Source organism: Ylistrum balloti, unplaced genomic scaffold (assembly GCF_031769215.1).
Source record: "Ylistrum balloti isolate Yb309-2 unplaced genomic scaffold, AGI_CSIRO_Ybal_v1 Utg370344, whole genome shotgun sequence".
Taxonomy (NCBI): Eukaryota; Metazoa; Mollusca; class Bivalvia; order Pectinida; family Pectinidae; genus Ylistrum; species Ylistrum balloti.
In genome coordinates, this window is record NW_026782247.1 from 2,392,317 (window position 1) to 2,416,500 (window position 24,184).

The 24,184-nt window shown below is 36.7% G+C and overlaps 1 protein-coding gene across 1 annotated transcript; it reads right to left on the reverse strand.

Moving 5' to 3' along the window:
- Window positions 1-1,871: 1,871 nt before the first annotated feature.
- LOC132553688 (arylsulfatase B-like) lies at window positions 1,872-22,704 on the reverse strand. The gene is made up of 14 exons (XM_060217947.1): window positions 22,578-22,704; window positions 19,064-19,175; window positions 18,320-18,329; window positions 12,032-12,159; window positions 11,319-11,425; window positions 8,096-8,160; window positions 7,113-7,214; window positions 6,822-6,885; window positions 6,090-6,187; window positions 5,513-5,649; window positions 4,658-4,716; window positions 4,208-4,331; window positions 2,914-3,089; window positions 1,872-2,044 (listed from the first exon to the last, which is right to left on the reverse strand). The coding sequence occupies exons 1-14, from the start codon at window positions 22,702-22,704 to the stop codon at window positions 1,872-1,874; spliced, it is 1,482 nt and encodes a 493-aa protein (XP_060073930.1).
- Between the last annotated feature and the right edge of the window lie 1,480 nt (window positions 22,705-24,184).

Consider the following 24,184-nt stretch of genomic DNA (forward strand, 5'->3'; position numbering starts at 1 on the left):
TTATGTAAAAATAAGAGAGAGAGAGAGAGAGAGAGAGAGAGAGAGAGAGAGAGAGAGAGAGAGAGAGAGGCGTTGGGAGGGGGTTAACGTTTTTCATTTTACTGGCGCAGGACGATTTTCACTGAAGACAGATTTATATAGAAAAGTATATGTAAAACATAATTTAGCAGATTATTTTTATGTAGAGTGTAGTGCAAGGTTTTGATAAACATTAAACACTTTATTTGGCTTATTTGTGATATAGACACAGGCTTGTCAAACTTGATAGTGTTGTATATCGAGCGAAAGAAGGTCCCGTAGACAACATATATCATATCGTCCTAATTTATGACCCTTGCTCAAAAAATGTCCACAACTATGTATGTTTGTTGATAAACAACATAGATTACTGTAAAAGCTTATATTTTCATGAGACTCCATTTCGGTGGTTTTTCCAAAATATATTCACATTTGCATTTATTGGCACTTTCGTGGATGACTTTTGTTAATAAAACTCTATAAGCTATGTCAACTGTTTGTCATTTCTAGACATCTACAATGAACCTTCGTCGATTTACAGTATCCACGAAGAATCAAAGCATGGACTCTGCCGTCTGTCGCAGTAACAAACAGCTTATATCATATATATAAATATTATGTATTATATTATTTATATAATGTCTTAAAAGAAATTATATGACCAGGCTATTTTTACAAAATAGCAAAAGAATATTAACGTGAAATAAAATGTAACACTGAAATAAAACTTCTGGTTTTACTGTATACAGCATTCATTATTAGATTTTACCTTAATTTACGTGACAAAGACACCGATGGTTAACAATGGGCCTACGCTGTATATATAAAGGATTTCGTAAAACTTTCAATTTTGAATGAGATAGATTAAACATGATTTTTATTTCTGATGCCCGGTAAATCGTATGAATGAAAAAGTTAAAACTGGTGTCTGCCAATTTTTCAGACTGCATATCACTATTGAATTCATATTAACGTGACATGACATATTACATTAAATGAGTTATTGTACATAAATATTCCATGCGTGCATTTATTTAATAACACAGCTGCCATGGAATAAATTGTAAATAAAGAAGTTCCCAAAAGAGTAACAACTGCTATGTTTATCTAAATCGAGTTAGTTAATTTTCAAACGAAGGATAGACTTGAGCTTTAGTGTATAATTCTCAAGTAAGTACAACCTTTCCTCTCTGAATGGTTAGTCAAAGACTTCCCATCGATTGTTGTACAAATCACGTCACGGACGAAGGGAGACAACTTCAATTTCTCTGTACATGTAAACAATACGTTAAACTAGGTTCTCTGCCATTGAAGGCTCAAATACTCTCTCGCTCTTTTACTAATTTTATTTTGCCTCAATCGCCCAGAAGGTTGCCATCTTTAACGTTTCTAGCATCACAATACTGATGAGTCTTTGTATGACAAAAATATTACAAGGTGCAGTTGAATTCACCGACATGGAACATCTTAATTTCTGAATTTGTAATTGAAAGTTGGTATATACCTGTGAATTTTGTACTTCCGTGTCAATACACGGTATTATTAACCATTTTCCATTTTCCAGCAATTATGAACACAGAACCATATCATCCACCAACAAATTATGTATATAAATGAAACACAAATAAACACCAACACCTGAATAACAACTAAACAAATATTAGCAACACGTGTCTTGAAGAGTAAATTATATGGAAAAAGAAAGTAATGTTATTTGAATAAGTTAAACTGCTTAGTGGATTCCTGTTGATGGGTGATGGAACAAGATCCTCGTTGATATTTGGAACTAAATCAAACACACCAATTCTGCTTTCACAATTATAACAAAATATTTATCTCCAGATATGTGATCATCAACACCATCCAGGGGACCAGAATCCACCGTGCAGTTGAGGATCACTTGCCTCGCTGTCGTCTGGGAAATTGGCAGATACCATCTGTGTATGGTATTCTGCTAGCCTCTTACTTAATGCGTCCGCTAAACTCGTGTGGGTGAGCGAAATGTCGTGACGCTCATACGGATCATCTTAAACAAACAAACAAAAATCTATACTCAATTAAACTCCGTAAACGTGATTTCAAATTGTTAATTTGAAAAGAAGTGAAATAACAAGCAACCAGTTAAAACTTTTATGCTGAAAGGATCTCGACATAGCGATTTCGGTCCATGAACAAAGGCAAAAAACATGTTTATTTATTTCCAATATATCATTTTTGAAGTGTATATGTGAGGTAACTTCTTTTTGATATGTTTCGACTCAAGCTCATCCGTATTGTTTATGTAACCAAAACGAAATCATATTCGACGTAGAGACATGATAGGATAATGCAAACGAAAGATCGATTATAAGCAAAGATGAAAATGAAAAGAAATGGACAAAGAGACAAAGAAGTTGTCTACCACTGCACAACTTGTACCTAAATCAACATATCGAAAAGGCGTACGCAATTTAATTGCTGCCACCATCGCAGGATCGCAAAATTTGAGATCTAACAACTTTTCTTTTCCTACGTTTCACTTGATTCTGACTCATGTCTGGATATAATTGTGTTTCACCCCTGTGATGAAGGCTTTGGGTTATGTTCCCTGGACGAGACACACCACATTCTATACAGATGTTAGGCATTACTACATGCTTAACGTTCAGCATGCGTTAGCGTAACACCTGTTTTAATGTTGTCAGTATAATGTGACCAGGTGAGATATCCTACAGGAGGCCTTCGGCAGTATACTCCAGTGTGATAGCACTATAAAGCAGGCTTCAGGTACACAGTATAGCAAGGAGGTGTACTTGTACACATCGCACTATCAAAGCGAAGCATAGTCCCCTCACTCAAATACTCACTAAAATATATGTTCTAACCACGAAAGAAACAAAAAACAGAAAAACCTACCTTTTATGTTGAAAAGTTGTCTTTTATAACAACTTGCTTGTTCATTTGTTTCAATTTCTCCATTTTTCTGAAAGTGTTCTCGCTCCCTTTTATAAATATCTGAGTTTTCTGTTTCCGGTTCGTACCAATCCGGATACGGCCCCGGGTATCCTTCTATTAGCTTATAGTCACCGACTCTGGAACACCACGTCAGTCAAAAATACATAATAACTAGATTTCATTAATGAAAGAAAAATCTTTTCTGTAAGGGCATCTCCGACAGAGTCAGACATTTTGATAAATAGAGTAGCGAGTCTGCTGTCATCTCTAAAGACAATGACATCGACTCATTGCAAATGAAATTCATTGGTTTCAACAATCGTATGATGATTATTTTCATGTTTACAGTTCAGTATTAACAAGTGATCTTTCGTTCTCATACAAATGTAGCACTAGTTCTGGTTCGTATCCGTATTGGTTTAATGGTGAATAAACACAACCTCACTGAGTATTTCAGTGTTATCTAAAATACGTTAACATTTATACCTAATGCAAATCATTAGATTGAAGGGTATGTCTTTATATGATAAACATCATGTGTCAGACAAAAGTCTGTGGAGTGCGATGGTCAGAACGAGGTATCAATTTCATTATAGTTTCATCTCTTTAATAATATTCATTTAAAGCAGTCTTGCAAAAAGGGATTGAGTTATTGTGGGGAAAAAAGGCGAAAAAGAAAAAAAATTGTAATAACGAGTTTGGACTTCTGGATGATCATGTAGGATCCCTGTAAAAAACAATACACAAAAATATGTACCACGAATGTTTGTTATGTGTTTCTGGTTTCCTTATAACTACTTATGTATATCTGACAAATAGGTAATACATTGCATTGAAGTATCACTCGTTTTTACATGTTAAACATATTCGATCAGTACATGAAGCGTGACGAACACATGTGAATTATACAGTTCTTGTATCTTCAGATCATTAATAATGAACTTTTGTTTTACACACCAGTAACATTTACGTTTGGTTTATATACCCATAATTTCAATCTAAGTTATTTTACATGATTTTTGAAATAACGTGTATATATATATCAGTGATTTCTCCTCGGCCGATATAGATAACATGGATTCGTCCACTAATATGGTTAAATGGTACTACCTTCATATATCACATTTCTTGGTTGATATGAGCAGATATTCCTGAAGAAACTTCTGACGACCTACAAATTAGATCTGATCTGGTGCAAAGATCGTTTTACTTGGTATGGTTTTGTAGAATATATCAGGATTTGTAGGCGGATTACCTAATGGCGGCATGTCCGGTGATTGGTAGGCTACTATCGTCCAGATTGTAGATAAACTCAGTCCTCTTTGAAGGACACCCACGCCGTAGGTTCTCCCACTGGTCAATACCGTCAATACACGTTTCTACTCAAAATGAAAATAAAAAACAAGATCAAAAGGAATGATGATTATATGATACACTTGAAAACTGTGAGACTTTTGACAGTTTGCATCGACGAAAAATATTTAAATAAAGAATAAGTGATAAAAAGCTTTTTTCAAAAGTCACAGTTGCTCAATTTACGCATGTACATATTTGTAAAATGAAATACTTCTAGAAAGATGACATAAATAATAGCTAAGTTTCATATCTATTGACTTCAATTATCGAACTCTTAATTTAATTTCGGAGCAGTTGTTCGACAAAATCTTTTTAAAGACTTAAATTCAACCTGTCACAATTCAATTACCTGGCTTTCCACCGGCTGCTGATAGAATCGTGGGCATCCAATCAACGGCATGTATCATTCTATACGAACAGATTATAGACATAGATACACCAATCAAATTCAGTGGTGATTAGTATAGAAAAACAAAATGAATAAACCCTTCATATATTTTCTCAAATTACAGGACGTAAAAAGCCATTGCTGAGATGTGTGTTTCGATCGACATAATCTTTTTTAAAATACATGAATTTAAGAATGATCAAGAAACAACGTATTGAAAGGTATCATTTGATAGACAATCTAAATAAGTAATCTTATATGATTTTTTGATAACTAATGATAAATAACATTACATGTAAGATAATATTTTGAGCAAACAAGGCTTCATTTGTGTAAAAAAAATATCAACATTACAACATACTCGTAATCCAAACTCAAAATTCCATAACTATCGCTTCACTTGCGATTAATTTGTTTAAATAAACAATATTTATTGTCAAGTGAAGGCAGCCATGACTATTAAATGTATAAATTGAATTCTGTTATGGAAAACATGTGCACGTGAATAAATATAATACCTTTTAAAAAATTGTTTAGATATGCATTGCATAACAAGTTTGTTAAACCAAGTTCCCAATTATAAACTACAGTATACATCTGTTTCTGTCTTTGTGGTTTGTTTACCAATATCAGCAAAGAGAAATACAATCCTGCATTACCAACCATCACGTAACTACATTATAACTGTTCTTGTCAAGTTGTCTTTCTTGTTCGGTTTGTCAAAAAACTGGTCAATAATTGTACAGAATTTGTTTTCTTGTGCGTCTTCCTGTAACTAATTTGACAAGTTTCACATGTAATTAAAAAATTCTTTACCCGTCGTATGTGTATCCTGTCTTTTCTAGTCCAGCCCCAGAAATCAAAGCCACAGCTCTCGTTCCTCCCTCGTACACGGTAACTTTAGCGCCACGAAGGGGGTAATTGCTGGCATGAAATAGATGCGAGCCGCCATTCTAAAAGTATCAAAAGACCTGTCTAGATATGACGTAGATTAGATTATATTTGTCAAACAGATTCTACTGTAAAAGAACAACAAACTAACAAGATGTAATCTGGACCGGTGCTTTCGGCGTAGACAACACATAACGTGAAAGTCTATGTCAAAACATTGTAGACTGATGTCCTCAAATTAAAAATCGTGGTCGTGAAAAAAATACAAAATAGATATCAACATCATTAAAACATTGAAAGAACATTGATTTTGACCAATTCCCTACTGAACAAGATAAAATACACAGTAAAATCACCTTGGACAAATGTCTACATGGTCCAAAAATGACAACATTTTTAATCATGATTACGATTATTTTCCAACACCATACTTCTGCATACTTTCAGGTCGGAATGATAATAAACAGCAAAAACTTTAAAATACATTTCTAGGAATACTAACGTCGGAAGTGAAGATGAGGAGTGTGTCATCATACATTCCGTTATCCTTCAAGGCGGCCGTCACATCTCCTACCAGGTCGTCCAGAGCCTTCACCATACCTTTACAATTAACACGGAAAGTTTCTAATGAAATTAGTCTAGTTTCGTTATGTAAGGGATGCTAAATTGGACGATTTCATAATTGGTACGTTGTGAATATTGCTTCATGCGTGTCACGTCAAAAGGCATGGTTTAACGTATGGATTTCTTTTCATTTAATTAAAAAAAAACACGTTTCGTGTGTGTAAATCCATAATCACGCCTTAATGTCAATGGCAAAATATTTCAACCTAATAGATATAATAATCCAAATTAGGAAAGTTGGATGCACAATATCAAATTAATTAAAACTTGATTTTTTGAATAATTGAATAAGTGATAGCTGTTCATAACGGAAACATTATTTCTATAAATTAAATACTTTAAAATCATTCATTCTCATGGAGGTATTGTTTTCGTGGGTACTCTTTATCAACAAACTCTACGAAATGATATACACTGAAAGATTTACGTGAACTTTAGAATTAGTTGACGTTCTGAATAATCTCTATCCGCGAAAAACTGTGCCCACAACAATTGATCAATTCTCAGGTAAATTACGATATTGGATTCCTATGGAAATAACTGATTTTACAGCACTACAGTTGTTGTCTGTGTTGCCTTGATTAGCAATGAAGAAACGTCTTGTATATACCACAATATTTCCTTCTTCCTTCGTTCTTTATATGGTTACATTGGTCTTCATAGGCGGTCGGTACCTGTCGAATCGCAAATAATAAATGAAATCTTTACTAGAGATATTATGATGCGAAATCAATCAACATTCCAGATGTAGATGAGATGTATTTTCAGAAAATGTCGTTGTTTTGACATTAAAGTTACACATTTAACAAACAATAATATATTTTCCAATTTACAACGTTATTGAAATATCCATGGCCTTGATCATCCATGCTCAATGTTACTAATTTTATTGATATCTTACCTCTATCGGTTCATGAGGCGACTGGAAAGGAAAATACAGATAGAATGGCTTGTCTTTGTCGTGTTTTGAGATCACCTCTCTGGCACGTTCAGCATAGATGTACTGAAACCGACAGCATCAATACAATATCAAAAATAACTACAGACGAGTATAAAGTGATGCTATCTAAGACAGGTTACTCGTCTGCTGTGTTTTGAAAACCTTCCATTCAAACCCCACTGAAAACTACCAATAACTTATTTTTGTTATGACAATAGAACTTTTCAAAACATATGCCATTGTACAATGATACATGTGTCTATGTTACTTATACTATACCATAAATAGGTAATAAAAAACTGGATGTCAAACAGAAACAGCATTAACGTAGATATATTTACACAGAATCAGTATTTACAGGTATTGATAAAGTCTAAATGGCTTACTGTGGGATATGTCTCGGGAACAAGATCTTAATAAGCCTCGTGGTGACTTGATGATCGCAGGCATTTTTACCTCTATTACATTACAAACACGAAATTGATGCTGATACAATGTAGGTACAGAAATAGTAATAGAAGAACACAGTTTGACTAAATAGTAACAAGGCAACACAGATTGACTAAATAATAATAAGGGAAAACAGCTTGACTCAATAGTAACAGGGGAACATAGTTTGACTCAATAGTAACAGGGGGACAGAGTTTGACTCAAAAGTAACAGGGGAACACAGTTTGACTCAATTGTAACAAGGGAACACAGTTTGACTCAATAGTAACAGGGGAACATAGTTTGACTCAATAGTAACAGGGGACCATAGTTTGACTCAATAGTAACAAGGGAACACAGTTTGACTCAATAGTAACATGGGAACATATTTTGACTAAGACCGATTCTATCTCAATATTTTACAATGTCATTGTATAACACAATGACCTAATTTTTCTAGAGAATGTTTCTAGGAAAATCCATCACTGACATTCAACAATGAAAATAAGTCTTACAGTTGAATATTTTGTCCTGTCTGGTAGAATTGGCTCTTCCCCATCTCTGAAGTCATGTCCTCCAACTTCGGAAAGAGAGACAATAGCTGAACTACATCAATCGTATAGATTAAAATTGATAAACTGTTAATACATATACACAAGCTGTTATCTTTAGGATACTTGTAAAGGATTTTTCCTTCATTATTAATCAAAAAGAAGAAGAGAATAAAATGTTGACAATACAATATATAATATCATTACTGATACACAATGAGATTAGAATCAGTTATATAAAGCATTTTATTTATATCAGTAAATTTGTTGATAATACCTATTGATCGGTTCCTGTGTTGAAGTAATAAAGTTGTTTATATTGTTTGTATAACAGCTTGTTTAACGATATATTCTGGTGTATATCTATACAAATTATTGATTCTTTATTAGGTTGCTACAAAAATCTTTCAACCCTTAAAAACGATATTCACCGAGGCCGTATCGCTTTAGCGGGTTGACAAGTCCTGGTATCAACCTAATAATGAGTCAATAATAGTATAATATTACAGTTTGTTGATGAAAAGCAACACACCTGTTTCACACGTCCACATATCAGTTGTATGTGTCACATGTATATACTGCTAGACGAAGTCAACAGAGGTATAAAAGAATAAATTCCAAGAGAGAATATGTATTCGTTTCTTTACTTTTACACAGTACTAGTCAATGCAATGAGCTATCTTGGTAGCCATTCTGTGTTACGGCTGTGGCCCTCACAATTATCTTGGTAGCCATTCTGTGTTACGGCTGTGGCCCTCACAATTATCTTGGTAGCCATTCTGTGTTACGGCTGTGGCCCTCACAATTATCTTGGTAGCCATTCTGTGTTACGGCTGTGGCCCTCACAATTATCTTGGTAGCCATTCTATCATACGGCTGTGGCCCTCACAATTATCTTGGTAGCCATTCTGTGTTACGGCTGTGGTCCTCACAATTATCTTGGTAGCCATTTTGTGTTACGGCTGTGGCCCTCACAATTATCTTGGTAGCCATTCTGTGTTACGGCTGTGGACCTCACAATTATCTTGGTAGCCATTCTGTGTTACGGCTGTGGCCCTCACAATGTGGCCCTCACAATTATCTTGGTAGCCATTCTGTGTTACGGCTGTGGACCTCACAATTATCTTGGTAGCCATTCTGTGTTACGGCTGTGGCCCTCACAATTATCTTTGTAGCCATTTTATGTTACGGCTGTGGCCCTCACAATTATCTTGGTAGCCATTCTGTGTTACGGCTGTGGCCCTCACAATTATCTTGGTAGCCATTCTGTGTTACGGCTGTGGACCTCACAATTATCTTGGTAGCCATTCTGTGTTACGGCTGTGGCCCTCACAACATCTTGGTAGCCATTCTTCATACGGCTGTGGCCCTCACAATTATCTTGGTAGCCATTCTGTGTTACGGCTGTGGTCCTCACAATTATGGTATTTTGTGTTACGGCTGTGGCCCTCACAATTATCTTGGTAGCCATTCTGTGTTACGGCTGTGGACCTCACAATTATCTTGGTAGCCATTCTGTGTTACGGCTGTGGCCCTCACAATTATCTTGGTAGCCATTCTGTGTTACGGCTGTGGACCTCACAATTATCTTGGTAGCCATTCTGTGTTACGGCTGTGGCCCTCACAATTATCTTTGTAGCCATTTTATGTTACGGCTGTGGCCCTCACAATTATCTTGGTAGCCATTCTGTGTTACGGCTGTGGCCCTCACAATTATCTTGGTAGCCATTCTGTGTTACGGCTGTGGCCCTCACAATTATCTTGGTAGCCATTCTGTGTTACGGCTGTGGCCCTCACAATTATCTTGGTAGCCATTCTGTGTTACGGCTGTGGCCCTCACAATTATCTTGGTAGCCATTCTGTGTTACGGCTGTGGCCCTCACAATTATCTTGGTAGCCATTCTGTGTTACGGCTGTGGCCCTCACAATTATCTTGGTAGCCATTCTGTGTTACGGCTGTGGCTCTCACAATTATCTTGGTAGCCATTCTATCATACGGCTGTGGCCCTCACAATTATCTTGGTAGCCATTCTGTGTTACGGCTGTGGCCCTCACAATTATCTTGGTAGCCATTCTGTGTTACGGCTGTGGTCCTCACAATTATCTTGGTAGCCATTCTGTGTTACGGCTGTGGCCCTCACAATTATCTTGGTAGCCATTCTGTGTTACGGCTGTGGCCCTCACAATTATCTTGGTAGCCATTCTGTGTTACGGCTGTGGTCCTCACAATTATCTTTGTAGCCATTCTGTGTTACGGCTGTGGCCCTCACAATTATCTTTGTAGCCATTTTATGTTACGGCTGTGGCCCTCACAATTATCTTGGTAGCCATTCTGTGTTACGGCTGTGGCCCTCACAATTATCTTTGTAGCCATTCTGTGTTACGGCTGTGGCCCTCACAATTATCTTGGTAGCCATTCTGTGTTACGGCTGTGGCCCTCACAATTATCTTGGTAGCCATTCTGTGTTACGGCTGTGGCCCTCACAATTATCTTGGTAGCCATTCTGTGTTACGGCTGGATTTACGCTATCGTATAAAATGGGGTTAAATATTGTTCTAGATATGATACTGTATAATTGAAAGACGTGATGCTGTCAGTTTTTCTATGAAATAAAATATTCAATGGGATCATTTGATATGACATGCCTACAGCCATTATATCGGCTATAAGTACATTCAGGTAACGATTTTATCAGTCATTATAGTATTTACGGTAAAATCCTAATTTTTGAGGGAATTTATTTTCAATGAGACCGAGGGTACTATCTAAATCCACTAACAGTTTAATAGCATTTTCTGTAAAATCATAAATATTCGTGTACTCTATTTTCATTGAGTCCGTGAGAACTCTAACTGCATTTTTATGATAGGTAGAAGATTTATCGAGATTTATTTATCCACAAAATGAATCGTCCCCGCAAAAGTGATTAAAATTCACGAAAATTGTGCACCATGAAAATCTTACATGATTTACACTTAAACCTCTCCAGGAAATAACTCAGAAAACACTATATATCTTGTAACATATTTACTTTTATTTATAAGTCTGTAGAGAATGTGTATTATACAATCAAGTACAAAATATACTAAGTGACGAAATTGACGTATAATGAAAGTGCCGAAGAACACACAATGGATGTATAAGGTTAGGAAAAGTTGATAGAACTACCAAAAGTACTATACTTACAAACAGACCTGTTGTAGTAATCCTCTCTCCCGTTATAAAAGCCATAAAACGTGTCGAATCCCCTGTAAGTTGGGGTGCATTCCCACTTACAGAATCCCAGGTGCCATCTATTGATACAGGAAATATGTCACAACTATTTAAAAAAATTTCCTTTTCTAAAGACGAAAGTGCACAAAATCAAATGTAGATAGCATGTAATTTAATTGTAAACAGTAAACGGCATCCTAACTGCAGGTGTAAATTAGTCAAGAGAGCGATTAACACAAGAACCTAGAAAACACTTTTCTTTCCAGTCTTTTGCTTTACCCTCGGACAGTCTAAATATATATTCAACGTGTCATGAAAGCACCTTATCAATTTCAACGTTTAAAATCATAAATTTCCTTGGTCATATACATGTTGAAGATTACTGTTAAAATTAACATCTTTGGGAGATGATATTTTGATCTATTTTAGGATACATCCCGTTGGCATCAAAATTATGAAAAGCACGGAATTCATTGAGTTCTGGTGCTAATGTACCTTCCCGTCTTGCTTTTTACTTTTATTTCTATCACATTTGAGTTTCCTTAGTCGCCTCCAAGGCTTCAAAATTTAAAAGGTGTTGTTCGCTTGTTGGTCTTTTGTACAATATTTCAGCAAAAAAGCAAAATTTGAAGTAAAAAGATGTATAACCATCGCGAATGAATCATGGAAATTTTGTTAATACCTACTTTCCAATGATATGTGTTGCATATCCAAGTTTCTTGAGATATTCCGGCAGAAACGGTATACCAACTGGCGAACATGCCGCCTGTTTATGCTTAATGACTAAATGCTGTAAACAAACATAAATAAATAACTTATGTTATATGTTATGTTTCTCCCTCACACCTTTATTCTCTCCACTTCTTCACATTAATATCTCTGTCATTTTCATACGTTTTCTATCTCATCATAACTGACCTTGACTTAGCGTCTCATAACTCTTCTAAATCACGTTCACACAAATAACACATACATAACAATTAAAAGTCAGAGCCCTGGAGAGATGAATACAGTTTGATTGGAATGGATCATTAGAAAGCAAGAGACAATAGTTAGGTGGTCAGGTACTTTGATTCAGTTGAATGATAGGGAACAGATGAGACGAGTAAAAAGCAGTTTATTTATGATTCCACCAGCAACAGCACCTATTTTACCACTAACCATAGTCAGATGGACGGGACTTTAAACGGTGGCCCTTGTGGGGATTTCCCTACTCGCACGATTAAGATCCTTTTGTGTTATTTCGAAAAACAGGTGGTGGGATAACGGCGATCATGATATATGGGGAATAGGGTTCATATGAAAATCTTTTATTGAGGAATTCGTCCGACATATACTTGGATGGCAGGATAAGGCACCATTAAGCCAATGAGGCGTCTTCAAAAAGTACTCTAAATTCAGACATACATACAGACGGCTCCACCCCCAGCAGAGGGGGATGCAGGTCGCGTCCTCACGTCAAAAACACACTTCAGGAAGTAGAGATTTAACCGTAAAAATGTTTCGTCGTCAATACACTCAAATTGTTATGTTTATCGAGTTACATGCACGTTCGTATTTATTTTACCTGGCTGACGTTATTGACATTAGCATCGCTGTTATCTCCCCTTGCCGAACTCTTTTTGTTTTCACTAGTGTTTATTTACATTGCCAGCCAGTCCGACTTGAGATACAGTTTGATGTTATGGCCGCGAAAAGCTTCCATAAAACAAATATACTAGTTTTCCAGCACCAGTGGTTCCTACTGACTAGCTAACGGTGGCTGTGTTTGTTTTCATTTTCATCCGCATCGTTACTCAGAAGAAATAGTGATAGGGTAGAAAGATACGTTGACACAAAGTGGTGTGGAAAGAAAAAAGAAGAGTGTGGTGAGAGAAAGAGAAGGTTGAGAAAACAATGAGAGTATGTAAGTTATAGTGCTGAGTCCGTCAATACTGGACAAATGGTTAACTTTACAACCTCTGTACTTCACACAGGACAAATGGTTAACTTTACAACCTCTGTACTCACACAGGACAAATGTGTTTTTACAACCTCTGTACATTTTCATGGTTAACTTTACAACCTCTGTACTCACACAGAAATACCTTATTCCACAAGATGGTTAACTTTACAACCTCTGTACTCCACACAGGACAAATGGTTAACTTTACAACCTCTGTAGGTTCACACAGGACAAATGGTTAAGTATGTAAACCTGCTGTACCGTCACAGGACAAATGGTTAACTTTACAGTACCTCTGTACCTCACACAGGACAAATGGTGAACTTTACAACTTTTGTATTCCACACAGGACAAATGGTTAACTTTACAACCTCTGTATTCACACAGGACAAATGTAAATGGTTAACTTTACAACCTCTGTACTCACACAGGACAAATTTACAACCTTACTCCACACAGGACAAAACCTTTGTACCTCACACAGGACAAATGGTTAACTTTACAACCTCTGTACCTCACACAGGACAAATGGTTAACTTTACAACCTTTGTACTCCACACAGGACAAATGGTTAACTTTACAACCTCTGTACCTCACACAAGACAAATGGTTAACTTTACAACCTTTGTACTCCACACAGGACAAATGGTTAACTTTACAACCTCTGTACCTCACACAGGACAAATGGTTAACTTTACAACCTCTGTACTCCACACAGGACAAATGGTTAACTTTACAACCTCTGTACTTCACACAGGACAGATGGTTAACTTTACAACCTCTGTACTTCACACAGGACAGATGGTTAACTTTACAACCTCTGTACCTCACACAGGACAAATGGTTAACTTTACAACCTTTGTATTCCACACAGGACAAATGGTTAACTTTACAACCTCTGTACTCCACACACACAACCTCTGTACTCACACAAATGGTTAACTTTACAACCTCTGTACTCACACACAGGACAAATCACACAGGTTAACTTTCACACAGGACAAATGGTTAACTTTACAACCTCTGTACTCCACACAGAACAAATGGTTAACTTTACAACCTCTGTACTTCACACAGGACAAATGGTTAACTTTACAACCTCTGTACCTCACACAGGACAAATGGTTAACTTTACAACCTCTGTACTCCACACAGGACAAATGGTTAACTTTGCAACCTCTGTACCTCACACAGGACAAATGGTTAACTTTACAACCTCTGTACTCCACACAGGACAAATGGTTAACTTTACAACCTCTGTACTCCACACAGGACAAATAGTTAACTTTACAACCTCTGTACTTCACCACAACCTCTGTACTTCACACAGGACAGATGGTTAACTTTACAACCTCTGTACCTCACACAGGACAAATGGTTACAACTGTACTTGCAACCTCTGTACCTCACACAGGACAAATGGTTAACTTTACAACCTTTGTACTCACACAGGACAAATGGTTAACTTTACAACCTCTGTACACACAGGACAAATACAACCTCTGTACTCCACACAGGACAAATGGTTAACTTTACAACCTCTGTACCTCACACAGGACAGATGGTTAACTTTACAACCTCTGTACTTCACACAGGACAGATGGTTACCTTGCAACCTCTGTACTTCACACAGGACAGATGGTTAACTTTACAACCTCTGTACCTCACACAGGACAAATGGTTAACTTTACAACCTCTGTACTCCACACAGGACAAATGGTTAACTTTACAACCTCTGTACCTCACACAAGACAAATGGTTAACTTTACAACCTTTGTACTCCACACAGGACAAATGGTTAACTTTACAACCTCTGTACTTCACACAGGACAGATGGTTAACTTTACAACCTCTGTACTTCACACAGGACAAATGGTTAACTTTACAACCTCTGTACTCCACACAGGACAAATGGTTAACTTTACAACCTCTGTACTCCACACAGGACAAATAGTTAACTTTACAACCTCTGTACTTCACACAGGACAAATAGTTAACTTTACAACCTCTGTACTTCAAACAGAACAAATGGTTAACTTTACAACCTCTGTACTCCACACAGGACAAATGGTTAACTTTGCAACCTCTGTACCTCACACAGGACAAATGGTTAACTTTACAACCTCTGTACTCCACACAGGACAAATGGTTAACTTTGCAACCTCTGTACCTCACACAGGACAAATGGTTAACTTTACAACCTCTGTACTCCACACAGGACAAATGGTTAACTTTGCAACCTCTGTACCTCACACAGGACAAATGGTTAACTTTACAACCTCTGTACCTCACACAGGACAAATGGTTAACTTTACAACCTCTGTACTCCACACAGGACAAATGGTTAACTTTACAACCTCTGTACCTCACACAGGACAAATGGTTAACTTTACAACCTCTGTACCTCACACAGGACAAATGGTTAACTTTACCTTGCAACCTCTTTACTTCACACAGGAAAGATGGTTAACTTTACAACCTATGTACAACACACAGGACAAATGGTTAACTTTACAACCTCTGTACCTCACACAGGACAAATGGTTAACTTTACAACCTCTGTACTCCACACAGGACAAATGGTTAACTTTACAACCTCTGTACCTCACACAGGACAGATGGTTAACTTTACAACCTCTGTACCTCACACAGGACAAATGGTTAACTTTGCAATCTCTGTACCTCACACAGGACAAATGGTTAACTTTACAACCTCTGTACTCCACACAGAACAAATGGTTAACTTTACAACCTCTGTACTTCACACAGGACAAATGGTTAACTTTACAACCTCTGTACTCCACACAGGACAAATGGTTAACTTTACAACCTCTGTACCTCACACAAGACAAATGGTTAACTTTACAACCTTTGTACTCCACACAGGACAAATGGTTAACTTTACAACCTCTGTACCTCACACAGGACAAATGGTTAACTTTACAACCTCTGTACCTCACACAGGACAAATGGTTAACTTTACAACCTCTGTACCTCACACACAGGACACCTCTGTACCTCACACAGGACAGATGGTTAACTTTACAACCTCTGTACCTCACACAGGACAGATGGTTAACTTTACAACCTCTGTACTTCACACAGGACAGATGGTTAACTTTACAACCTCTGTACTTCACACAGGACAGATGGTTACCTTGCAACCTCTGTACTTCACACAGGACAGATGGTTAACTTTACAACCTCTGTACCTCACACAGGACAAATGGTTACCTTGCAACCTCTGTACCTCACACAGGACAAATGGTGAACTTTACAACCTTTGTATTCCACACAGGACAAATGGTTAACTTTACAACCTCTGTACTCCACACAGGACAAATAGTTAACTTTACAACCTCTGTACTTCACACAGGACAAATGGTTAACTTTACAACCTCTGTACTTCACACAGGACAGATGGTTAACTTTACAACCTCTGTACCTCACACAGGACAAATGGTTAACTTTACAACCTCTGTACCTCACACAGGACAGATGGTTAACTTTACAACCTCTGTACCTCACACAGGACAGATGGTTAACTTTACAACCTCTGTACCTCACACAGGACAGATGGTTAACTTTACAACCTCTGTACCTCACACAGGACAAATGGTTAACTTTACAATCTCTGTACTTCACACAGGACAGATGGTTAACTTTACAACCTCTGTACCTCACACAGAACAAATGGTTAACTTTACAACCTCTGTACCTCACACAGGACAAATGGTTAACTTTACAACCTCTGTACCTCACACAGGACAAATGGTTAACTTTGCAACCTCTGTACCTCACACAGGACAAATGGTTAACTTTGCAACCTCTGTACCTCACACAGGACAAATGGTTAACTTTACAACCTCTGTACCTCACACAGGACAAATGGTTAACTTTACAACCTCTGTACCTCACACAGGACAAATAGTTAACTTTACAACCTCTGTACTTCAAACAGAACAAATGGTTAACTTTACAACCTCTGTACCTCACACAGGACAAATGGTTAACTTTACAACCTCTGTACTTCACACAGGACAAATAGTATAATCAACGATCTGCTGTGAGTAATCTCGTCACAGAATAGTAGATTAAAATCCAGATCCTCATGCACACTTCTTTATTCTCCACATCGGAGAGTGGAAAGGTCTCTCTGTTGTCGACATGTTGTAACGAAATGACTTAATGCACAAATAGGAGTTTGCGATTCATTTCGACATCTTTCATACAACTTATAGATTCTGTGGCGGTATTTTGATTGGTTAATTTAAAGGTCACAAGAACATGACCCCTTATGGGGTGTTGTCAGTTCCTATGCGGAGAGTAACTGGGTGAGAATAAGGACTAGGGTTTTAATAGATTGCTGTGATCCGATTATTCTAGTGCATCCTCTTGTAACCCGGTGACAACATTATAGTAAACACGCATGCGCCCGCTATTTTACCAGGATGGTTGGCATCGTCGATTCTATTTACAGTCACCCATTAGTGTTACCATGGTTACAGAAGATGGCGCGATATCAATTGATGCAACCCAGGACCATATGTTTTCTTTATAGTTACAACATCACATATAAAGGTGATGTATAACTTTCGGTATTTGAACAGATTCCGGTTGCAATATATAGTGTGATCTGACATTGCTATGCATATCTTTATGTGATTTTTATTTTTTTTATTTATGGACAAAATAAATCATTTGAATTATACGATATTATTGATTTTTCATATTCATATAACAATAGTAACTGTCGGCACTTTGTCGGAAAAATCAAACTAACTCTCTGTAAAATCTTACTCTCTATTCCCTCCCGAATGAGATTCAATATATGTGACAGATTCTTTTTTCATATGTCGTGTAGATATCAAGAAACATAAGGATAAATGTGCTACTGATGTAAAATAAATAAAGTTTTTAATACGACATAATATATCATTTAAGATTCATATATATGTATATACATATATTTATATACTGCCGGCTGGTGAAGAGGCAGTAGGCAATTGAGTGTAACAGAGCATTAAACATTCCGGGATCTCTATTTCAGCATTGTTGTCTGATCTCACTTATTCAGACTGAAAATGTTTAAATAGAAGCAATTTGTAAAATATGTTGCCTAGTGAGGCACGTGATCCTCATATGTTTCAGTGTGGATGGAAAAGAAATGTTAATTCCTCGAGAAAAACCTTCATATTAAGTGATCGAAGGTTATCTATGTAACAAGATTACAATAGTGAGTGGAATTACAATACCAGGTTATCTACTTATGCATGTGTACGAGTGGTTTGTTTCGCCTTGTCCGATCTTCATATATGACCTTAGTACAACTTTCATAAATAAACATAAATCTAGTTTTACCGTTAAATTAAAGCTGGAGGATGTAGAACCGGCTAAGTTAACCTTACGGGGATCTATTCATTTTTTCTTTGTTGAACAGTAGAACCAAGGTCTTCGCTATCTACGAAAATTAGATAATAGACAATATTAAATCTGATACGGTGTCCATGTTGTCTAGTTGGCTGTACTTTTACGTCACTTACTGCATTGCTTGCCTTTAAGAAGACTGGATTACAACCTGTCTTATTTACAACTTTTGTCCGCTCGAGTGCGCGCGTTGAATGTCTATTGTAATCAAGCGGAAAGTGGAAAAACATTACGGCAAGCAATCGGGTCTATCTGCGGAGGTATGACTTAACATGTGACCTGGTAGTAATGTTTGATGTTGGCTTGGAGGAAACAAGTATGTTAAATAACCATAGTCTGTACTCACGGTGAACATACAGGCTGTACATAGGACTGGTTCAGTATAACTCCCTCGGATGCCAGCTTGTCGATATTGGGTGTGATCATATCGGGGTTGTGAAAGCCCACATCATTCCAACCTTTAAGGACAGAGAATATTAAGGATATGCTTGTTTCAGTAAATTGATGATGTATTCAAATTATTGATTGTTAGAATGATTATTCGGACAAACTATGTGGTACTACTGTTTACTATCAAAAACATTATCTGTGTTCGTTTAATTCAAGGATTCATATGTCAGCGAAATGATAAACACTTTAAAACAGGCATAGAAGGTTTACTACTAGGGAATTCATGAATACTATTCAGGAAATTAGACACCGAAGAATATTTAAAAAAAAAAAACAAGAGGCCCATGGGCGTTAACTGTCATCGGAGGCCTTCATGTCTTAGGACAGTTTTAAAACTTGTCCATCAGTACCAGCATTGGGGCAGACAGAAGAAAACTGATATTTTTATCGTTTCTAAGGTTGAAGGTTTTAATTTCAATAAAACGGAACTGATAACACTCTCTGGGCCTTGTGATTATTGAGAAGTTATTTAAAGATTTTGACATATTTGGTACACGTGATCTTGAAAGCGGATGAAAGTTAAAATTATGAGGAATCTTGGTAGCCCTGTATGTCCACTATCAGCGCCCTGGGCCTTAAAATTATTGAGAAGAAGACGTTTAAAGATTTCAGCACATTTTACCCCTGTAACCTTGAAAGTGTGTCAAGTTTATTCCTTTGTATAAACTTGGTTATCCTTCATTCCACCACTTTACAGGTCCAATATTAGCACTCTGGAGCATTTGGTTATTGAGAGGGAGGTGTTTAAATATTTCGACATAATTGACATTTGTGACATTGAAAGTGGGTCAAGGTCAACTATTTATACAAACACGGTATCCCTTCATCCTAGCCTGCTACGGACCCAATATCAGCAATCTGGGCCTTTTGGAAGAAATCGAAAACGTCCACTGTTTACGACGGACAACCCACGACGCCGGACAAGAAGATGGAAATAACGCAGTGGTACCAAGATCTACCACACAATGTGGCTACCTTTTCTGATACAAAGGATCTTACTGGACTCGACGAATTAATATCAAAGCATTTGCACGAATAAGACTGAAGAACAGCGTTTTTTTTTTCAGATATATATGTATATGTGTGATAGATATTTCTTAAACAAAAGCAATTCTTTGAGTAGAGGTTTTCGATGGCTTCCCTTAGCAAGAATGTGTAACAGTTCGTACAAATAAATATACATGTCCATGAACAGTGAAGTTCAACAACAGGCGCTGGACACATTCTGTAAGGTGTCTTCCATGACGTCAGTGACAAGGTTCACGGGCCATTGTTTCATCAACCTGTATAACCTTACTTAAATCTTTTAATGTCACGTTTTGGTTTTGATGGTGTTCGTGAGAAAATAAATAAGATCGAAATTCGGACTCACGAGAGTAAAGGGGATGACCCTTTATATGTATCATATCAACAGTACAGATGAGGTGATTGCCTCTCAAACCCTGCGGAAGCGACGGGAAAGCGGAAGGGATTAAAACTATCTCGCGATCCAGCGGGAGCGCTGTCGCGGGAAGATCGCTCCAGCAGCGATGACAGGCGATGAGGTTTATAGACAGCCTTCTTTTTACCTGGGCGATGTCGATTTATATTTTGCATATAATTTGTTCAAACACGTACACACCGTACCGTTCTGATATAAAATATAGCTTCATTTTATGTATACGCATACAGTATACCGTATTTTTTATATTTGTACGCACCGACAAATTCACACAGAAACGATAGTTGGAATATGTCGCAAATATGATTATCATCGAACTATCCACTTTACATTTCAAGGACGCACTGGAGCATGCCATTATGATTAAATTCTACAACTTCGATGTCGATCACCTGTCCCAACAGCAAAGATGGCCACTGTCTTTTTACATAACCATTATTTTAGATTTATCGATATTTGCGTCTGGCGATTAAGTTTGCTAAAAAGTATCATAATGTTTTGAGCGCTGAACTACATCGAAAATATTGCTTGGCACCAAGCAATATGACGTTACCCGGATGTTAATACATTTCGATTCCCGGACGTACGATCAAAACCGATTGTCAAATACACGTTTTGGTAAATGATATTGAAAACAACATAATACATCTTTTCGTCACTCTGTGATCGTCGGTGATGTAAGGGATGTATCCCCCAGGGTCGTGACCCAATCGGGAAAATAAAGCAGATTCTTTAAAATCTGTTCTTTCGCTGAAATGACTCAAATTGGACCAAATTCGCTCTGAAGCAACTTAGAAGAGAATTTATTTTTGTTTAAACAGTGACCCGATCCGTCCCCCTTGGTGCAGAGGGGCGACGACTACTTGTGAAAATCGATGCAATGTACAAGTGTTTTAAATATTTTCCTTCAGTTTAAATACATTAATTGCAATTAAACCTGATGAGTGATACAGGCCCTTTAGGCCTTTTTTCAGATGTAATTTAGTTTTGACATGCCCTGGCTCGCCACATTTTCACTTTAACATATTGATACAGTCTTACCGGTAAATAGTATTTAATTACTTGGTCGTCAAATGTACAGGGTTTCAATACAAATCTTTGATAAGACACGGTAGAACAGGATGATTAATAAAACTACACCGAACAGTTGTTTCGTCTGTCTAGGATCTACATCTATAACGTCTAGTTGTTTCGTCCTTTGAGGACTCGTTAGTGATACTACATCGTACAGTTGTTTCGTCATTCTAGGATTCGTCAGTTAGTCTACATCATACACCTGTTTCGTCCTTTGAGGACTCGTCAGTTATACTACATCATACAGCTGTTTCATCCTTTTAGGATTCGTCAGTTATACTACAACATACAGCTGTTTCGTCCTTCTATGATTCGTCAGTTATACTACAACATTCAGCTGTTTCGTCCTTCTATGATTCGTCAGTTATACTACAACATACAGCTGTTTCGTCCTTCTATGATTCGTCAGTTATACTACAACATTCAGCTGTTTCGTCCTTCTAAGATTCGTCAGTTATACTACATTATACAGTTGTTTCGTCCTTTAAGGGTTTGTTAATTATGGTCATGGACGAAAGTGTTGAAATCGAAGAAGTGACGGAAAAAATTAGAAAATTGGCTGAACAAATGACAAAATTTAGGTGGGCAGGTGCATTAATATCATAATTATATAGCTTATAGAAAATTTAGGTATCGGATGATTTCGAAAGATGTCAAAGATATTTTATATTCTGAACCGTTTCATTTTTCAAAAGACAGAAGACAAAAAAGGCCTAAAATTTAAGTGCAACACAAGACTTTCAGTGTAAAACTAGAGTTTTTACTGTAGAACACAGGTATTTAATATCATAAGAAAGCTGATACTTCCATTCAGTATAATCACCTAGTATATAGAATAAAGTGGTGTATAGTGATATCGGTGTCTAACATTTAACAGACATACAACAGTACTCACCATAATCATCGGCGACCATAAACACGATGTGCGGTCTCTTGGCTTCAATACAAACTGAGAAGAAAGTCAATATAGAGATACAACAGACCTTCGTCGTGTCGTGTAAAGACAGCACCAGGGCAGCCATCTTTATCGTGTATATTTATCTTCCTTTTTCAGTGTTTCATGTGTAACCACTTCATTGACGTGTACGTGTACCCACATATGTCGTCCTTTGTCACACATGTGTGGAGTAGTAGCACACAAATACACTACTGGCCGTTCACACGGTTAGAATTACTTATGTCATGTGGAGTCGAGGTGTGTAGAAATGTATTTTAAAGCTTTTGAATCTACGGCAGCGCAGACGTGACAGGTAGATTACTGGTATATGTATTGTGTAATTTTCACTAAATACATTTTTAAACCGAACAAACAAAAGTCATTGTTTTCATTTTTTTTTTATTTTCGTCTACATTGTATGTTTATTGCAGTATAACTACACTGTATGTTTATTGCAGTATAACTACATTGTATGTTTATTGCAGTATAACTACATTGTATGTTTATTGCAGTATAACTACACTGTATGTTTATTGCAGTATAACTACATTGTATGTTTATTGCAGTATAACTACACATCGATGAACTCGGGTATATACAAATGTATGTTGAACATTTAAGATTTTCTTTCCGATTTACGGATCAAATCATTTTCTTTTCAAGTTCCATATGTTTTCTCTATCTGAAAGCGTAAATGTATGTTATTGGAAAATATACAATAATAATTTAGTAAATGCTTAAAAGTCGAGTTACAGAAGTAGTATGTAGTTTGTTGACTTCTTTTAGTTTTTGTAACATTTTGTAAACATTTCCAAATCGTTACATATATAGATATTATTTGTCTGTGTCTCAAAGTGTTGTGATTACACGATAAATGGTGTTTTGATATCCTGTTGAAACAAGTCACGGAATTAAAACAGAATCTTTATACCAGTATGATATAAAAGAAAGTCCGAAATTAGCATATTTCTGTTATTTATATATATTATTCAAACCTTACAGAGAACACCGAGAAGAAATGTGTATAGTACTATTTCACATTCAATATATTACAATGGATTCTATAAAATGTCGAGCGTTTTCCCAAACACGAGGAAAAAGAAAGTTGAATTTCAATATTTGGGGAAAAAAATTAATTCCGTTGCGTTCCTTTGTTAAAATCTATGCAAATATGATGGATTTTGATTTCAATATAATGTAGATGGTACATTTCTTATGTATAACACACTGTCACACTTCTGTTAGGAAAAAAACCCAGAATTTTATTTTATTAAAAGTAAGATTTCAGCATAAGAACAAACATGTATACATCTCTAATCGTGTGGTTCTGATTTATATATCAGTATAAAGAAAACGTGATACATGTATGGTGGAGAAGTTGGCTGTTTTTAACACGTGAGATACGTCTCTTCGAATTTTCTCTGTCATTTTCTCCGTCAAATGGTAATGGAAGTCTTTAGTCAAACATGTAAGAATTTTTGAACAGGTTAATCTATGTGCCAGCATAAGCAGCAGTTGTACGGACATATCTCGCATCATGCTTTACATTACAACAAAACAATTAT

Bases quoted from the DNA above. Each gene is read 5' to 3' on its own strand.
- LOC132553688 (XM_060217947.1), bottom strand. From the start codon at position 22,704: ATGGCTGCCCTGGTGCTGTCTTTACACGACACGACGAAGGTCTGTTGT. The intron at 6,188-6,821 runs GTATATACAAGA...TTAATTGTAAAG, and splicing joins AGGAAGAAGGAAATATTGTG to GTATGGTGAAGGCTCTGGAC. The intron at 4,717-5,512 runs GTAAAGAATTTT...CTGTTCGTATAG, and splicing joins ACAGGATACACATACGACGG to AATGATACATGCCGTTGATT.